This window comes from Notamacropus eugenii, chromosome 2, assembly GCF_028372415.1.
Source record: "Notamacropus eugenii isolate mMacEug1 chromosome 2, mMacEug1.pri_v2, whole genome shotgun sequence".
NCBI classification, from domain to species: Eukaryota; Metazoa; Chordata; class Mammalia; order Diprotodontia; family Macropodidae; genus Notamacropus; species Notamacropus eugenii.
Window position 1 is genome coordinate 503,810,361 of NC_092873.1, and position 19,848 is coordinate 503,830,208.

At 41.8% G+C, this 19,848-nt stretch overlaps 1 protein-coding gene across 2 annotated transcripts in view; it reads right to left on the reverse strand.

Moving 5' to 3' along the window:
• Positions 1 to 19,848, reverse strand: part of GLMN (glomulin, FKBP associated protein) — a 48,672-nt gene that overhangs the window by 6,676 nt on the left and 22,148 nt on the right. For both annotated transcript variants that reach the window (XM_072649073.1, XM_072649074.1), the window contains exons 8-16: positions 18,970 to 19,157; positions 15,658 to 15,711; positions 15,001 to 15,031; positions 14,816 to 14,905; positions 11,720 to 11,761; positions 11,540 to 11,613; positions 9,308 to 9,392; positions 8,284 to 8,393; positions 4,908 to 4,971 (exon numbers count right to left, since the gene is read on the reverse strand). In XM_072649073.1, the coding sequence (XP_072505174.1) occupies positions 4,908 to 4,971; positions 8,284 to 8,393; positions 9,308 to 9,392; positions 11,540 to 11,613; positions 11,720 to 11,761; positions 14,816 to 14,905; positions 15,001 to 15,031; positions 15,658 to 15,711; positions 18,970 to 19,157 (738 nt within the window). The remainder of the gene's footprint in view (positions 1 to 4,907; positions 4,972 to 8,283; positions 8,394 to 9,307; positions 9,393 to 11,539; positions 11,614 to 11,719; positions 11,762 to 14,815; positions 14,906 to 15,000; positions 15,032 to 15,657; positions 15,712 to 18,969; positions 19,158 to 19,848) is intronic.

The window sequence follows — 19,848 nt, forward strand, 5'->3', positions numbered from 1 at the left end:
AATATGGTTTCCTTCTGTCTTTGCATCAGACACCAAGACAAAAAGAAAAAAAAAACCTTTAAACTTTCAATTCACATGACTTGAAAAGGTAATAATTGACATTTTTAAAGCTTTGCTGATGCAAATTTAGAGGAACTATGGATTCTAATAATTTTACACAAAGGCATTTTGGTTTTAAATCCATTCCCAAGCCCATAAGTTTTCTATTCCCCATCTTTTCTGGAGCTGGTGCACAGGCGCGAGTTTCTGATTCACAGCTGCATGTCTTAAGAGGAGGGCTACAGGGCTTCCATGCAGCTTGAGGCCCATCCAGAGCAAGAGGAAACGTGCTGAAGAAGAGACATGGGAGGATGGAGCACCCGGTGCCCCCACATCTGCTCTGTCCTGTCTCTCTCCAAGGTGCATGCTATTATCATGCTCTTTTACATATGTGTACATGCACATACACATGCAAACATGTATGTGGATGGCACAATAATAACAGCATCCACCTTGTAGGGTTGTTGAGAGGAGACAACATAAAATGCCATGGGATGGAAGCTGCCATTGCGATCATCATCACTAATGTTGCTACTGATATCTATTGTTTGTATTACGAGCTAAAACGTTTCCTAAGACAGTCCCTGACCCCAGAAGTAGGAGGGGACCCTGGCTAGTTGGGCCCATGAACAGAAGGCCAACCTGCTCTGTGCCACTTGTGCTGTCTGTGGCCTGTGCACATGGGTTCTGAATCACTGCATCCACATATTAGCCAACAGCTGACGAACCAACACTTCTCTCTTGTATGATCTAACAAATGTCTACAATTTGTCTCGGATAGACCAGTTCATCAGCATGGTGCAGTGGAAGGATGCTGATTGGAAGAATGCTTGGATTCGAATCCTGGCCTTGTCACTTACTCCTGGTATGACCTGTGTGACCAGGCAAGAAGAGGAGGTGGAGAAGAGGCAACAAGAGACACTGGAAAGAACTCTGGCTTTGGAGTTGGAGGACCTGGGTTCCAATCCCACCTCCCATGCTTACTCCTTATATGACCTTGGGCAAATCACAACTTCTTCTGAGGTCTTCTCCAACCCTACATCTATTATCCTCTGAACTGGACTCAAAAAAGAAGGAAACTGCACAGGAATTTGAGAGGTCTGGCCCAATAAAGATGATGAGAGATTTAGCTGAGAAAGGATAAATTTGGGAGAAAGTTAGGGATATTAGAAGAATATTCTCCAGGTCCAAAGACTGTTTACAAATTCAACTCTTTAGCTTCTTTGAGGAAAAGTTGCAGGAGAAGGAACAGAATTAAGGAATATTAAAGATAAAGAATGGACCTAAAAAGGAAAAGGGGAAGGTAGTTGGCAAGATATATCTGAGTCAGTAGGAAAAGGCAGATGGACAGTTGAAGGGCAAAAGCAGAAAGACAGTGCATTCGGGAGTGGGGCTAAGTGCATGGAGCAGCAATAAGACAGGTGGAGCTGTGGAGCTGGGAGACGAAAGAAAAGAAGAGTTCTTAATCTGGGGGTCACAAACCTGTTTTTTAAAAATACGTTTATAACTTTTATCTCAGCAGAACTGGTTTCCTTTGTAATACTATATATTTTATTTTATGCATTTAAAAACATCATTCTGAGAAGGGTCTGTAGGCTTCATTGGGCTGATAAAAGGATCCAAAGTTAAGAACCTCTTAAAGAAAGTGGATTGTCAAGTTACTAGAAGGTGATATTGGCTGTTAAAAAAAAAGTTTTAACTTAAAAGGTTGAATTAAGTTTTAACTTAATAAGGTTGAAATGTAAACACCCAAAAGTCATTCCAAAAAAAAAGCTGAAAATCTCAACCAGTAGGGAAAGTAGGGGAGATTTTGCAGTGCCCTGCGCCATGTCTAGTGTCTGTCTTTCTGCCACAACCAAAGGATGACCTGGGGAGGCTGATCTCCCTCCCAGAGGAGAATATAATGGAGAATGCCTGTCCCTCCACACTTCAGGTCATGAGGGGGCAGTCAGGGGTTCCTGCAGCAACCAGAAGACCTGACACTTGTCTAGCCAGAAGGTGGTTTGTGAAAGAGGGTGACACAGAAGAGAAAGAAAAGGAAAAGTCCACCCTACACACTAAAAGCTTAAAACAAACTCCCCAGGTTTAAGCCATGTCTTGAAGAAGAGAGGGATGAATGCTCTGAGGAGAAAGCAGCTGGTGGTCATCCCAAGAAAGATCCAGTATAGCTGAGGAGCCATTAGGTGAAAGGTCACCCAGGTCAGCTCAGGGCCACTGAGCCTGTTCTTGGTCAACCAAACAAGGAAGGAGGGTTTTCTTCCTGTGGCACATATGCAAAATAGAGCTAAAAATCTTCTGAGACTTCTCAAAACAGACGACTGCTTCTCATTTCTGGTATTTTATAAGGGCACAGAAAATAGTGCCAGAGGGAACCTATACATTATTGCCAGAGATTACCAAGTCTTGGGCAAAGAAACCATACAGGTACAAGTTGGTTTTCTTGCCGTCGTTCACTGAAGAGAAAAAGAAAAACGCTGACATGAGAAGTGAATGGATGGCTCTGAAGGTAATGTCTGATAACAGGATTTGGATTTCTGGACCACAGGGTAAAACTGAAGGACCACAGGGTAAAACAGAAGGACAACAGATTCCTAGTCAATGATGGAGTGGATCTAACAAAGGCTAGTAAGGATGCTGGGTGCCTGGCAAACCTAATAAAAGGGCTTTCAACTAAAAAAGATGGGAGCCAGCGAAGATGGCCATGGATAAACCAGATGGCCTAGATATCACAGAGTACAGGACAATGACCAAACAGCCATGACAGCAGAGATACTTGGAAATTCATAGGAGAGAAAATCCAAATCAGATGCCTGGCCTTGGATGCATATATACAAATGCTCCAAATCAGGCAACAAGCAAGAGGAAATAGAGATCTTAACAGAAGGAGGCAAATGTGACCTCAAGCATCCACCACTTACTAATAGAGAATGCAGGCTAACAGCAGGATGGACTTTGGATGGGGTTTTCTAAATATTCTGATGTTTACCAAAAGGAGGCATGGTATATATGATAACTCTTATGATTGTTTCATGACTAATCATGGAAAGATTGAAGTGTGGGAGAAGATATAGGTGAAAGCTTAAGCAAAGCAGCACAAAGAGCAGAGCGAAAACCAGATACGCCACATGTGGGAGAGAGGAATAGGGAGACTGGGCGGGGGGAGCCAATGCAATCACTGAAGAAATAAGGGGAGCATGCAATCTCCCTCCCTTTTAGAATACAAAGTTATCCATGAACCATTTAATTTGATAATCTAAGAAAGGATGAAAAAATCCACCACAGCCTTCCTAAAATTTAGTCATCCAGCCCTTTTCAAATGAAATGAGCATTTAAAAACCTTGAAGAGTGATTTCATAAGCACGTGTACATAAACCTCAGAGGCATAAGATCCATCTATCCGAAGTTAACTTAAGACTTGTTCATTCAGTATGTTGGATTCTGGTTATAGGATACAGATGATAATAACCATAATAGCTAACATTCAGATAGCACTTTCAGGCTGGCAAAGTACTTTACATATGCTGTCTCACGTGGTCTTTAGGTGGCATTATTATCTCCATTTTATAGATGAAGAAACCAAGGCCAGAAAGGTAAAGAATTCCCCAAGGGCTGTCTCCTGTTCAAGAATGTCTGAGGCAGGATTCAGACCTAAGTCTTCTTGACGCAAAGTGTAGGAGGAATATACTTTACTGTAAACTCTAATTATAATAACTGTGAGATATAATGTGGGACTAATGTCTGAAACCAGACCTTTACCTAATGTAGACACCAGGGCTTAATTTCTAATTTCTGAAGTTCTGAGTCAGCAGATCAAGTGAAAGCATGAGTCAAGGAAAGGCAGTTTGGGTGTCCTCCTCCAAATCTCTTAAGACCAGTGGAGAAGGAAGAGTGACAGGTCCTCTTTTTTCCTACAAAAACTAAAAATCCCTAACCCCCACCTAAAGAAACTCTTTTTATGTCAGGATCTACCAAGTATTTCTCTCAGTTTCTAAAAAAGATTCTTAACGCCATCCCGTGAATCAGTCGTAGCCAGCAGAGGTGACACATACATGGAGCTGTGTAACTAAGACTGCAGTGGGTGGCAAGGGCGGAGGAGACAAAAAGCAAACACAGTTTTACTTTCTGACACACCTCCCTCAAGTCGTTTTCTATTTATTGAGTCCTTTAACAATGCACACCTTAAAAAAACCATAAAAAGCCCCCTTTGACTTCCTACGTGACTCAAAAGGTGTTATTAACGCAATCAGCTTTTGTACTGAGGATGAAAATTTGAGGTTGGCATTCGTGACAAAGTCACTTAAAAACTTCACAAGTTTTCATTTAAGGTAGGACAAATGGAGTTATTGGGGGGAAAAAAGACCTAGTTATTTCCTAGCATACGCAACTCCAAAAGGTGAACTCATGGGTCAGTAACTACCCATCAGCCTTATTTCCACAGCAAGACTGAGTAGACCCATGGTGTCCTTGGAAAATCCACTGGGGAGAAGCAAAGAGGCAAAAGGGAGTGGCAGCGCCACTGGCCATGGCCAGCTCGTGGCACTTCACCAACTGCAGTACTGGCCAGGCTCCTCCACCGTCCTTTGCTCCTTCAAACATTTTGAGAGCCTTTGGTCTGAATCTCTTCCTCAGTCTTATCCCATGGCCACTATCACGTACACAAGTCCACACTACGTGGGCCTCCCGCAGAGTATAAACTCCTGCAAGGTAGTGACCACGAGCTTTTTGTCTCTGAAGGCCCAGCACTTAGCTCAATTCCATATACAAAAGTGGAGCTTAGGAAGTAAATATTTATCAAATTGCATTAACTTGAGTAACCGACTAAAACCCTTAGAAATCTCCCCTCCCGGCAGAGTGAAGAGTTCACTTACGTGATTGTCACTTTCGTTATCCTTGATAACCAAATACCTCAGTAAATTTAATGAAGCCATAATCCTGGAAAATTAAAATATGCAATCAACAGCAATTTCACCAAACAAACTGGATGAAATGTCTATGTCTCCACTATGCATTTAACAGCTCCATAATATTTAGTAATTATACTCTTCTACAGACATTTAGGCTAGGAATAGCCTGCTTCTTTTCTTTATATAATTTTCTCGAAGTTATGTTATTTTGTTTGCCTCTTCAGACATTAGAAAACCATCTGTTTCCCCAATTTTAAAATCATTTTATAGGCACTATCCTTGTTTCAAAGGGACATGCAAACTTTTGATAAACTGTAATAGAAGATACCCTAAATCAGTAGTCAATGGCTAAAAGAAGCTGAAGACGTGTTCTGGGACACGCGGGGTGGTTTTTTACACATGTGTTGTTACTGTTGTTCATACATAAAAATCTGCATGCACACCTTGCTCTTTACGTCTCATGAATTCCAAGGTAAAATGCCAGTGTAGGTGACTCAGTAGATAAATTCACTTCTACTTTCTGTGAGCACAAGAAAATCGACTGGAGGAACCATTCCTACTCTACTTGATTCACTGTTCCTGTGTCAAAGTAAATTTGAAGCAGCAGATGTGCTCTGGCAGAACGGGCAGGGAATGGTTTTGGAACCAGGAGGGCCCAAGTTCAGGTCCTGTGTGGGGCCCTTCTGGGTGCTGAGCCACCAATATTCTATTAGGGGAATCACAGGCCCAGGACCTCCAGAGCCCTCCCCCTCCCCCCTCTCTGCTGAGAGTCTTCTCCTCCTACCCACCCCCCAAACTGGAGGCCATGCACTAGAGGTCCCTCTTCTCTCTTCCTCCTTATCTCATCTTCCACTGATCTCATGGGGAGAGGGGTTCTTCTCCTTGCCAAGGCAGACCCCTCAACATGCACCCTGGGTCCTGTTCCCTCCCATCTTCTTTGGCATCTCCTCTCCCTATGGCCTGGCTCCTTTTCTGTTGCCTACACATATGTCCATGTCTCTGCCATCCCTGAAAAACCCTCACTTGATCCTAGCGTCTGTGCTAGCCACTCTCCTTGTTCTATCTTTCCTTCTCTTCTTGTCTAAACTTCTGCAGAAAACCCTCTATTTCCTCTCTATCTTTACAGCCTCTGCAATCTGGCTTCCAACCTCATTATTCAAGCAAAACTGATCTCTCCAAGTCACCAAAGATTTCTTGACAAATCTCAACCTATCCTCAATCATCATCCTTCTCGACCTCTCTATAGCCTTTTGCATCGGTGATCACCCTCCTCTTGATTTTTTTGTGACGCTGTTCTCTCCTGGTTCTCCACCGCTCCTTCTCAGTCTTTTTGCTGGATCTTCATCCAGGCCATGCCCACTAACCATGGATGTTACCCAAGGGTCTGTGCTGACCCCTTCTGTCTGTTCTATACCATCTTGCTTGATGACCCTGTCCTCTTCCATGGATTCAATGATCTTCCCTGTGTACATGACTCTCTCTTGAGCAGCCACTGTGTGTGCACCTCTAATACAACACATTCAAACATCCCATTATCCTTCCTCCCACACTCTCCCCTCTTCCTGAGTTTCTTATTGGTATTGAGGACCCCAACATTATCTCAGTCACTGAGGCTTATGACGTAGTCTTCAGCTCCTCACTCACGCCCACCCTATATATCCAATATATTTTCAAGCCTCGTTTCTAATTTCACATCTCTCATATAAGTGTGTCTGTCTCTGTCTTTCTCTTCACACAGCCAGAAGCCTGGTGCAGGCCCTCATTGCCTCATACCTGGACCACTGCAACACTCTTCTGGTTGGCTTCCCTGCCTCAAGTCTCTCCCCACTCTATCCCATCCTCCACTCAGCTCTCAAACTGATCTTCCTGAAGTGCAGAGCTAACTGTGTCATTCCCCTCATCAATAAACTCCAATGGCTCCCAATCACCTCCAGGATCAAAGACAACATTCTCTGTTTGGCCTCCCCCACCTCATGTACTCTCTGAGCCAATGACACTGACCTCCCTGCTGCTCCTCGTCCTCAGCGCCATCTTCTGACCCTGTGCCTTCTCACTGGCCATCCCTCATGCCTAGAATGCTGTCTCCTCATCTCCACCTCTTGGCTTCTCCGGTCTCATTCAAGGCTCAGCTCACATCCCATTGCACTGCTCGGGCCTTCTCTCTGAGACTACCTTACATTTATATTCCATATAACTTGTATGCACATAGTCATTTGTATACATTCTATGTACATCATTCTCTCCCCATTAGATGGTGAGCTCTCTGAAGGTAGGAACTGTTTACGCTTTCCTTAGTATTCTCAACACAACTCTGGCCATGTAGCAGTAAGTCCTTAAGCAATGCTGCTTGACTATCTCCCATCTCACTAAGGGCAACACATATTTACTCATTTACTTTGTATAATGCCAACACACTTTGAGGGTATAAAATAAATGAAATGAGTTTATTCTTTAGAACAAAGTTAGTTTCCTATCCACATCCTATGATCCACAAGTGTTAACATTGCCTGATGGCAGAAGGATATACCGAGTGGTTTCTAAAGATCCAAAGATTCTAAAGATCTAAAGAAAAAAATTTCATGTTTCGACCTTTTTTAATTTTAAGTTCCCTTGGAAACCTTTCCTCTCCAAGCTTTTAATCCTTAGGATCAATTCGATTAGAAAGATATGATAAAATGAAATAGGGTAACAAAGATTTTGTAATAAATTGGAAGAGCCTAACAAATAAAGGACAGGTATCCTGCCAATAAGATATTCTCATTGATCGAGCTCTGGCCAATAATTTCTATAACACTAGGTGTAACGTGAGAAGGAAAACAGATGTGTAAAGCTCAGGGTAGTACGCTCTCCCAAGAGTTTCTGATTAAAGACTACTGCAGGGATGGGGAATGTGTGGCCTTATTTGTTCTGTTAAATTTGGATTCAATCAAAAGGATTTAGAAGGCCACATGTGGCCTTGAGGCTGCAGGTTCCCCACCTCTGGGCTAGACCATGCACATGCTTGGTCTATATATGGCACCTCATCTGCTGACACAAGCACAAATGAATGGGTAAGCCATGTAAGGTGCAGAGGAAGTTACATTTGTCATAGAAGTAGCATAAAAGCACAGTTCCTTCTTATAGGAACAATATTATTTCAGATTATTTTTAAAATATAAATTGGTGAAAGCAACATCTTTTAGTCAGAAAACTAAGAAAAATCTCTGTAGAATTCAACCAACCATGCACCAAGCCCAAGCCATAGAAAGTCAAACTTCTCTGGACGCTATTCCCTAAATCTGAAATTGACTTTTTCATCTTAAGCTACTCCATGTTTGAATTCTGGATTTGGATCACTCACCGATCAGAATTCTGGAGTAAGTCTGTTTCTGCTCCTTCAGGAAGTGTGAGCACAAAGTCAAGAAGTGAGATCAGCTGGGGTCCTGTAAACCATTTCCTGTCCTCAGCTCTCTAAAAAGCAACAGAAAAATGGGGGCCAAGGATGGGAAAAATTTAAGTAAAACCGTAAAATTTTGTATTTTTCTAACACATCACTCAACACTCTAAAAACAAGTAGTTTAGAAGGATACCTCTGCTTTGAATAAACATGAAAAGTCATATTTACAAAAATATTTCTTTAAGTTCTCTAGCATGATAAAACTTATGAAAATTCAATTTATTCATAATTTTCCAGTAACTTGTCTACTTCAATGAGGAAAAACAGCATAAACAATTAGGAAAGAACCTAACCCTTGTGCCCTGGCTATGCCCATCATTGGCATTACACAATGCTAGTAGATTGTTGCTTTCTTTTCATCCATGAGACTTCTTCTGGATTACAACGACTGCTTTCCCTACTGCTGCAGGGCACAAAGAACAGATGAGCTGATGTAAATAAAGCACTCTGCAAACCTTAAAGAACTCTGTAACGACTGTCATCATAACCAGCCCCACTATCCAACAGAATTGTAGCAGATAGACTCCAGGAGGCTACACAAGATAGACAAGGTTCAGAGCTGGCAATTTTGAAGCCCCCATGTCGTATGAACAGCATTATAAAGGTTAAATCTCTAAGGTATGGTGAGGCAGCGTGGCTCCTCTGGGGCAGACCCACTGGGCTGGGTGGCGACCTGCACCAAGGGAAGGAGCACTTCCCTCTCGGAGGTCACAGAAAGAAATATAACAATATACTTTCCATATTCATGAGAGGTCCTTTTTTAAAAAATCACAGGCAAAGCTAGTAATCAAAATAGAAAACAACCTATTAGGTTAAAAAAAATAAGCAGGGCCCAAACTCCCATCTGTGTGATTTTCACCAATTGCCATAATCCCTTCAAAAGAAACTAAGCTGACGCCAATAATGTTTTGTGTGGCTATGTTCTTACCTTCAATGAGGCATCAATCTGATTTTTGATATTTTGAATGATGTAGCCTTCCACACCCGCATGATTACTTGTCTTCAATAGACACCTTGAAAACAAGATTGAGATACATGACACGTGGTTCTAGGATTTCTCCTAATTAGCTGGTGATCAATATTTCACACGTGCCCAGAGCTTTGCTTTTAGGAATAAGTCCCAAGTGATCCTAAGAGCCAGCTGATGCAGCAACGGTCATTAATCAGTTAAATGGTTAATTAATCAGTTAGTTAATCAGTTAATCCCGCATCTGTGATAGGAGCTGACATTCAGCCACCAACCACAATTCTGTATTAAATCAGAATCTGTTTGTCTTACTAAGGCAAGGAGGACCCAGCTTCACACAGCCATCTCTGCCACCTCCTTGAGACCCCACAGGAAAAAGTTCTGCTCAAGATGATAAAAAATATTTTTTAAAACTCCCATGCTTACCAAGTGCTAAGTCTTTAACACTTTTAGGGAACACGTTTTGGTAAAGTTTACCTATTTTATTAGAATAACAGCTTGCATTTCTGTAGCGATATGTGGACACCAAGCACCTCATTCGGAAGGCAGGGCAGAATAGTGGTGAGTGCCTGGAGTTGGTGTCAGGAAGCTGTGGGTTCAAGTCCCACTTGTAATTCTTGCCCGACTACAGGCCAGCCACTTTAACGTTTCACCCTCAGTTTCTTCATCATTTAAATGGGGATGAATAAGGCCTAGAGTTCTAAGTTGTCTCTAGGCTGTTGTGAGACACAAATGAGCCAACGCGTGTAAGATCCTCAGTTAGATAAACCCCAGCTGTTAGCAGGACTGATACTTGGGATCCCAAGACCTTTGAAGGGGGTAGGTGGGTCAACACTATTTTCATAATAATAATGAAACATTACTTGCCTATTAAAATACTCTTCCCATTTCCAAGTACCTATCTGTGTGAAGCTAGATTGTCTTCACTGAGGCACAAGGGGGCACCACAGCACCCAGAGAGCTGGGTCTGGAGTCAGGGAGGCCCAAGTTCAAATCTGGCCTCAGACACCAGCTAGCTATGTGATGCTGGGCAAGACCTGTGCCCGCCTCAGTTTTCTCACTTGTAAAATGGGGATCCTAACAGTACGAACCTGGCAGGGTTGTATGAGGATCAAATGAGATGACATTTCCAAAGTACTTCGCAACAGTGTGTCTAGCACATAGTAGGTGCTCTATAAATAAATTCTCATTTCCTTCCCTTCTCTCCCCTCTATGTACTTTAATCAATAAATCACAACAAACTGAATGCAGAAGTAGATTTGAGAATTCAGCTGTCTTCTATTAAGCCACATGGCAAAGAAATGGGCAAAAATAGGTAAAACAATGCCACTTTTCTCACCACCATTTTTCGTTTTGGAAAATAGTTATTTTTTATTAAAACCGCTATTTATATGAACATATAATGGGTTTATTATTGTCATTTTAAATGAATATTTTAATAACTGATCAGTTTTAATAACTAATACAGTATCAAGATATAACCCATAAACAAAAGTTCTTTGGGATGCTCAATACTTTTTATGAACGTAAAAGGGTCCTGAAAATGAAATACTTGATAACCCTGGGTTTCCCAATGAAAATTTAAACAGCTAAACAGCCAGAAGCCACGGGATGTCACAGGACTTGCCCAGGATGGCCTGACTCTGGAGCCAGAACACAAGCCTGCCCAGTCTTCTGACACCCAACTACTTCTCCACTGCATCATTTCAACAGCTGCTCTTCATTCATGCCGGCGTCTTTAGAAGGCTGGGTGGCTTTGGGATTGTTTTATCCCTCCAAAAAACCAAAACGATTAGTAGCCTCCGAGGGTCTTTGTTCATTCACAAATGTGAAATAGTGTAACATGTTAAGTCCTTCCAAGAGCCTAAGGAATCATAGAATAACTAAATTCTGCTCATTCTCATTTAAATGTTTGTTTCCTATTGCATCCCAATTCTTTGAAAATTAATAATCTGTATCTCACGCGTACACACACATGCAGAGCCTTATTCATGAAGTAAATCTCTCTTAATTAGAATGAACGAGACCATTCTATCTCTATCTCTGAAAGACTGTACTAATCCCAAACTTCTACGAACAGGTGACCTTCCTGGAGAATACACCTTCAATGCCATTATCTGTCACATCACGTAGCATCAGTTCAAACTGTTGCCAGCCACTGAAGGATAGCCATTCATTATGTTTGAGTCATACCTAAATAATATATGTTTGCCTTGTGAATCCAGCTTGTTTATATACAGCTGCAGCACTTTTAAACCTTTTTTCCTCTAAAAAAAGAGCAAATAACATTGTTAGATTAAAGAGAAAAGAATGCAACATTAATGAAATCTAACTCTATAACTGAATATTATTAGCCATGAAATGTTTACGTACCAAAGTCTCAATGGGGCAGAAGGTCATTACTTTCACCAGTTTCTGCAAATAAAAATTTAAAAACATCAAATGAACATGAGAATTAATTGACTACACACAGTTACATAATCAAGGGCAGTGCCTAGGGCCCAGCACTAAGTGTTAAGAAAGAAATAAAGACAAGAAGAGCCAAAGTTAAGGCAGCCATTCTGTTTTTCACAGGCCCACTCCATTGGACAGAGTGGAGAAAGCTGATAACAGTAAGTGGTATTTCCTACGACACAAACCAAAGGAGAAAAATGCGAGCACTGAAATGTTACGTCCAGGGCAGCCAAAGAACTCAGACTAGAAAGGAACAAAAAGAATGATGCAGATTTTAAAAGAAAACCACCCAGCTGGTACTTCTTAGGCCTGAAAACAGGGATGGAGAGAGGCAGCCTGCCATGGAGGACAGAGCGCAGGACCTGAAGTCAGACGAGTGCGGGTTCAGGCCCCATGTCTAATGCTTACGAGCTGTGTGACCACAAGCCAGCAGCTTAGCCTCCTCAGCGGCAATGCTGAGGCAGTACCTGCGGTGGTCACCTCCCAGGCTTGTTGTCACCATCAAATGGGATCAAAAATCCTGTTTAAATGTTGTTATTACTCATCTTTACTGTTATTAGTGAACCAGAATCCCCCCACAAGTTCTTAAGCACTTTAAAAATTGCAACGAAAGAGTAAAACTCCACTGTTAAAATATAAATGTGTGCGTGTGCGTGTGACTGAACAAGCCAGTTCATTCAGTCAACCATGCGGCCCAGATTTCCAAAGCCCTTCCCAAGGAAAACAGATAGCATTTAGCTATCAATCAGACAGAATGGAGTGCTATGGCTGACAACTTTTGACAGCCAGTAATATGAGAGAATCTAGCTATAGATAAAATAGAAAAACAAATATGACACATACACGTGGACATATTTTCTATCTATTATTCCCTGACTATGTGACCTTAGGCAAGTCACTGAATATCTGAGTGCTGTAGGAAATAGCCCATGCAGCTTGGACTGCATTCCAAGCATGAGCTAGAAGCAGATTAAAATGTAATCGGGAAATGTTGAACAAAATTAGTAAAAATACAATATAACATAATGTTAATGTGTAGTTTTCTTAGTCACTATGCAGCTGGCAGGTACCCTTCTATTTAAATTTGATAATGATACTCTAGGAAACAATCTAGACTAAGCGGCACAGCAGGTGCTGACCTCAAGGAGGTAGTTTCTCCCCCAGAGTTCACCACAGCAGTGAAATACCAGGCCCAGGCCCTATCCTTAGGGAGCTTCTATCTCTATGTGAAATTATGCTTGGCATTTACCTTCTGTGACTCATGAAAATAAAAATGACAATAACTTACACTGTGATGCTTTGCTATTAACAAAGCACTTTGGAAACAAACAGAAAGTCTTACTTGGGTTCAGAACTTCTGCTCCCCAAGTACAAGCTGGGGAAAGTGTGTTTGAGAGCGGTCCATCTGAAACCAGTCCCAAGGTTTCCGGGGACTGCAGTGTGTGACCAGCATCCAGACAAACTACCACAATCCCAGGCTGCCTTAGGGGAGCTTCTGTCCTTCTGTTCTCTATCTGAGAAGGTGAAATTCTGTTCCAGGGGTGACTGTTTTAGGACAGATTTTGGCATGTTGGAGACCATCCCAAGCACAGCAGCTGGGACTGGGGAGGGCCTTGAAACCATTCCACAACTGAATGAACCAGAGGAAAGAGGCCTGCAGAAAGGCACAGCTGCTGTATCTAAGTATAGGAAGGGCTGTTAGGTGCACGAGGGATTATGCTTGTTCTACTGGGCTCCAGAAGGACAGACCCGGGAGGGAGAGGTACAAGCTGCAAAGATGCAGATTTTAGTTTGATGTAAAAAATAACATCCTAAGAATCAAAGCAGGAGGAGCTGAGGCCCTGAGCTAGCAAAGGCCGAATGACCACCCGTCAGGTGAGATTTGGACTTAGATGGCTGCTCCGGCCCCTCCAGCTCTGAAATCCTGAGATACTTCATATGAGCACGGCAGCAGCCACAAACATCAAGATCTCCATTTGGCAGGTGAGGAAACTGAGGAGGAGGAAAAATGAGTAGCCCAAGATCCACCAACAAGCACCTGGCAGAGGTAAGCTTTGAACCTCATCCCTCTTCTACATCTGAGGCTCTTTCCATAGCTTTACGGGCCCATGTGGATAAAGAGACTGACTTCCCAAAGCCACTCAGAGGAAAGATGAAATCTTAGCAGCCTGTATTTCCAATTTTCTGCTTCAGTCATGAACCAGCTCTCACCAATGAAACATTATACAGGTGTGTGAAAAGTCACTTGTAAATGTAGTCTCTCATAAAAATCAATTAGTAAGCATATTAGGGTGTTTCATATAAAGGAGGTTTAAAAATTAATATTCTGTTAGCCATTTTTTCATTTAAATGTTGATAAGTAAGTTTAATATTTACTTGAACAGGAGCTAGAAGGGTAACACTGTCAGCTGTGATATGATTCAAATTAAATTCCTGGAGTAAAGTAATATTTTATTCCTTCTAGCAGCTAGGCAGTGCGAGACCCAGATGGAATCCGAGGTAGGCATTGGATAGGAAGCACGAGGGCAAAAAGAAGAAGTATTTTCATAGCACCTACTATGTGCCAGGCCTTGGGCTAAAAGCTTTACAGTTATCTCATTTGATCCTCACAACCTTGGGAGAGAGGTGCTATTAATATCATCTTCATTTTATAGTTGAGAAAACAGAGGCAGACGGAGGGGAAGGGACTTGCCCAGGGTCAGAATCTGAGGCTAGATTTGAACTTGGGTCTTCCTGATTCCATGCCTAGCACTCTATGTACAGAGATACATAAAGGAAAGCCAACAAGAGCTTTGTTCTCTAAGATCCTGAGTCATACAATCGTAGAGTGGGATGCCGGCAATTAAGGAGAAGGCCCATTGGACGCCCCCTGGACAAGGCAGTGGGGAAACTGCAAAAATATTTGGAGGTTACAAAGGCAGAAAAGTTCAGTGCTTCCCTTCCTGAAGCTGGGGACGGAGCGGATGGGGCAGAGAGGGCGGCTCTACCTGCCATTGCTCCCTCCTTCTACTTTACCTGAGGCACACTGAGGAAACTCCTGATCTCTAAGTAATGGTGGAGCAGGCTGCCATCTTCCATGCGCAACAAGCTGTTCTCCAGAAGATCCTGCAGAGGAAGTCATTGCACAAACAGTCACAGCGAGACAACACTCATATAAGGGCACATATTCAAATTGTAAAAAGGGAAGAAAGAAATATTACCAATCCTTTTGAGGACACAGATTCTTCTGCTCTGAAAGAGGATATTAAAGGTTTATCCAACATGATTTTAGAAGTGTGAAAATCTGAGATGGCAACGTTAAACCTTTTGGGGAAAATTATCAGGAAAATTCTTTGGGAGAATTCTCTAGTGATCAAAGTTTACAGTCTGTCTTCTGACCCGAGTCCTCACACATCAATTTGTACTTCAAGTCAGCTCAATTAAGTTTCATTGTCTGGCATGAAGTGTGCTAATTCTTGAGCTGCGTGTAGCTCAAGTCTGCTGGTATTAAGAGATCAGGCACACACAAAACTACATAGTGAAGATAATTATATTTTAAAACAAAAGATGCACTACATCAGTCACATTATTGTTTGTAAGACTCTGGAGTCATTCTTATTTAAGATTTCAATGCTACAAGGTACAAAAAGGTGTGAGAGTAACACCGAGTCTAGTGATCTCAGAAATGTTTACCAGGGTTCAGAAATAACACAAGGGCTCTGGTTCCTTGTATTTTATAAGCAAAAAAGAAGGGGATTTATAAATATGCAACAAAAATTAAGTAAACAGAACACAAAGTAAATGTAACATGCCCAAACAAAGCAAATTAGGATAATGAATAATTCTCTACTTCGGAGACATCATCTGGGGGACCCTACCTTTTCAAGAGGACTTCGATATGCTCCATATTGTACTGCAGAAGATACAATGGGCTAAAATATAAAATATAAGTACAAACATTTTTAGAGATTACACATATGAGTTCCAATACCCACTTCACCAGCACTGTGGCCACCAATAAATTTCAAACTGGTTCTATCTAGTATTATTTATTATTCCTAATAAAAGGCTTCCACAAAATCCTAATCCAGTGCCTCATGATGGCACAGAGGTGACCTGGTTCTCAAAGACAATGCTATCTGGGGCTAAGCTCTGGTAGGGTCTACCATGCTGGAAAGGCTTGGAGTGGATCCAGAAACTGACAAGATCTGTTTCCTCAGGACCAAGCCTAGCTAAGTACAGAGAAGCACATGGCACAGCATCACCTAGCAATGTGTCATGAAAATCCATAAAAAATACAAACAAATAAAAATGGCCTCCGGCCTCCGCAATCCCATTCTTCTTCTGAAGTGACATCGGCAGAGGGCTAAGAAAGAGAGACAGAGGGTACTAAGAATCACAATTTCTGCACTATCAATAAACTTTAATTTGATTATTGGTGCACTGGCATGTGATTCTTGTCCAGTGATCAACAAGTGGATGCATTTCTGAAGGAGATGAATCATATTAATCTTGATAAAAGGAGTTATAGCTAAATAGAATCACCACTCCTGGTGCCCCTTGGAGACGCAAAGAAAGGAAAGGCAGAGTGGGTCTTATATCTTTGAGGACAATAAGATGCACTGCATCATGGGGTAGTGGCTCATCACACACTGCAATATTAATGATAAGTACCTGCAAAAAGAGAACTATGAAGATAACTGCTGCTTATTAAGCAACGTCAGTTGCTGAGGATGAAGTGGTAGAAAAATTCTAGGAAGAACTCAATAGAATTGTCCACATTAAATCCACATGCACTCGGACACCTGACTTCACTGCAAAGGTGAAAGAAGGTGAAGATGGAAGAACCAAGTAGGAAGGCGTGATTCAGGAAGAAGGAATAGGAGAGGCCACATCCAAGGCTTGCAGACGACACAGAAGGGTCATGTCTCTATTGCATCTTTCTTCAACAAAAGGATTGGTAGGTTAGGCGCTGGACATGGTGAACCCCCAATAACATCACAAATAATAGAACAGATTTTGTAGGACCAGAAAGGAAAAGATCTATTAGTGACATACGTGGGAACTCACCCTGAGTCAGATGTCTGCACAGAGGCAGAATTGCAGCCTCTGATGAGGAGAGGCTTCAGTGGATGTCTATTCCAACCCATAGCTGAAATGAAGCCTGTCTGTAGCATTCATGACAAGGGGTCACCCAGCCTTCCAAAAGGAAGAGCTGCCAAGTTTTTAGGAAGTTTTTCCTGAAACCAAGTCTACACTAGCCTTTTGAATTCTGGTCCCATCCTCTGGATCAAATAGAATCCATCCAATGCCCCCCTCCATGTGACAGTCCTTCAGATACCTAAAGACCACTACTACTCTTCTCTCCAAACTTGTCCTATCTGGTTCCATTATCCTGTCCCTCTTTGTCACAGCTCTGGGCTCTCATCCTGCCTGTTCTTCTCTGGATCTTTTCAGGTTATGACAATTCTCTTTAAACAGCCCAGAAGTAAACATGGTGCTCCAGATGACATCTCACCAGGGCAGATGTTCATGGGGCTCCCACCTTCTCATTTCTGGAAGCTATCCCCCCCTCCTTATGCTTTCTGGCTGCTACAGTATACTACCACCTGATTATCAACTTGTCAAAGCTAAGATCAGAATTAGTAAAAAATAAATAAATAAGAATAAGAATGAGGAAAGATGTAATGTGAAATGAAAACTACTTAATCTTGAACTATTTAAATAACAAATTGAAAATGTCATTGAAAACAAGTAATCAAAAAACTTTAAAATGACAGAAAAGAAACAGACTTTGGACTATATGGATTGAAATCCATATAATGAATGAAATATGGATTATATATTATATATTATATGGACTATAATAACTGTATATAGAAATTAAAGTAATGCAGATCAATTGTCACAAAACTAAGGAGACAACTTAGCCAGCAAACATTAGACTACAGATTCATATGTAAATTCCACCAAGTAGAATGATGGACAATTATGGGCAATATTGTCTCAAAACTATAGAAAAGGAAGCAAGGATAAAGTTTAAAGTCCAAGTAAGCCGATTCATGATAAGGATGAGAATGGGAGGACTGCAAGCAGAAGAAAAATAGATTTGCAATTATCATAACAAATCCTTTATTCCATCAAGGATTACAGAATCTAATGCCATGGTCCCAGATGTACCTGGAGAGAAGACAAGTGGCACTAAAAAAAATAAAGAGGAGAGCTATCCTAGAAGGAACACAACTATGAAGGTGTGGAGGGAACAACCTTTAAAGGAAGGAAAGATACCAGAGTGTACCTCACTGCAAAAAAAGAATGTCAGTAACCACTGACCACTATGCCTATTCTCCCACATAAGAGTGAGGGTGGTGAGATCCTAGAGATCCTCCTGTTTGTGGATTCATTGCGTTAACTGTATCAAGCCCCACAACATGGCAAGTGTTCAGTGTGACCATCCACACAGTGATGACAAGTATACTGCCCAGAATTCAACATGCATTAGAATGGACATCAGTATGTATAGTGGAAACAGACAGTATATATGGACAACAACTTGGGCAGAAGGCAAAGCATGGGCTGGATAACCTCAGAGTTATGGTAAAGCTCCTTTACTTAAGCTAAGCTTCCCATGAAGGTCCATCCTTTCAATACTAACATTCTACCAGTGTGGACATATTAGGCAAGATATGGGAAACAAACGTCTCCAGAGAATTTAAGATCAGTATTGCACAGAGGGGCAATGGAGGGTGCATGGTACGTGTGAGCAGGCTGCAGCATACAACCAGTGAGGAAATCCCAAGACTAGGAGTAAAAGAAATCAAGCAAGGAATCCTATGGAAGGGAAAGAAGATGGGCCGGTCACATGGCAAGAAGGAGGGTATGACGGTAAGCGGGGACTGGCATCCTCGTAAGATCAGGAGAGGATCAGCACGTGAGGTGTGTCTAAGGGTAATCTCATGGAGTAATCTGGATTGGTGGGTATGCACACCATTGGTGGAGGCGACTCCCAAACGGATGAGATCACAGATGCATTTGAGTAATAAAAATGTCATTTGTTTAAGTTTTGTTTTAAACTTTTCAGTACTTTGATAAACTCTACATACTAGGTACAGAATAAAAACATGGGCTTGGGGAACATTGTAGAGTGTCAGCAACTGACCTGATGGAAAACTCTTGCAAAAAATTCCTACCTCAAGACCATTGGAAACTGGTCAATACTGATACGTTGTACAAACACGAGATAAGCAAGCGAAGCCGTGGACTCTGCCAACTGGCTACCTTCTTCTTCCTCCAAGTCAGGGTTATCCCAGCATTTCTCCTTCCTTCCATGCTGAAAAATTACCTTTGGCAGAGAGTCTCCAATTGCTAATATAAAGCCCTGCAGGGGAAAGAACGAGCGAAAACAAGGCAGTATTTTAGTACAAAGGGAATGCCAAAATTCTATTACAGATGGATTATATACACTAACTATACATGAAACAGCTCTACATCACTCAACTTTTTAAAAATTAAAATTATTTGTGGAGTCAGGTATGTGAATAGGTAGGTCGCTTAAGAGTAAAGAGTAAAGTGAAGTCACTTTAAAAGTTATTAAAAAAAATTTCAAAGATATTAAGAATAATCTAGAAAAACACCTGAGACTGAAACAAACATGTCCCTCTACATCTATTGAATTTGCCCCCTCTCTTCACTTCCATGGCTACCAGTCACCTAGAGTATTTTAACAGCCTCCTAATTGGTCTTCTTGCCTCCAGTCACTGACTCTTTACCTCCCTCACCCCTCACCCAATTCATCATTCAGATTCTTACAGATTCCAATGTAATCTAAGTAAAACACAGGCCTGACCATTACTTCCCTCTCCACCCCCCAAACCTTCCAATGCTCCCTAGTACCTTTAGGACACTCACTGACTCACTGACCTGACATTTAACTCCCTCTACAATCTGTCCCCAGCCTGCCTTTGACCTTAGAGGAAGGGAAAGGGATAAACATTTATATAATGTCGACCACGTGCCAGGTGCTACGCTAAGCACTTTACAAATATCATCTCATTTGATTTTGGTGACAA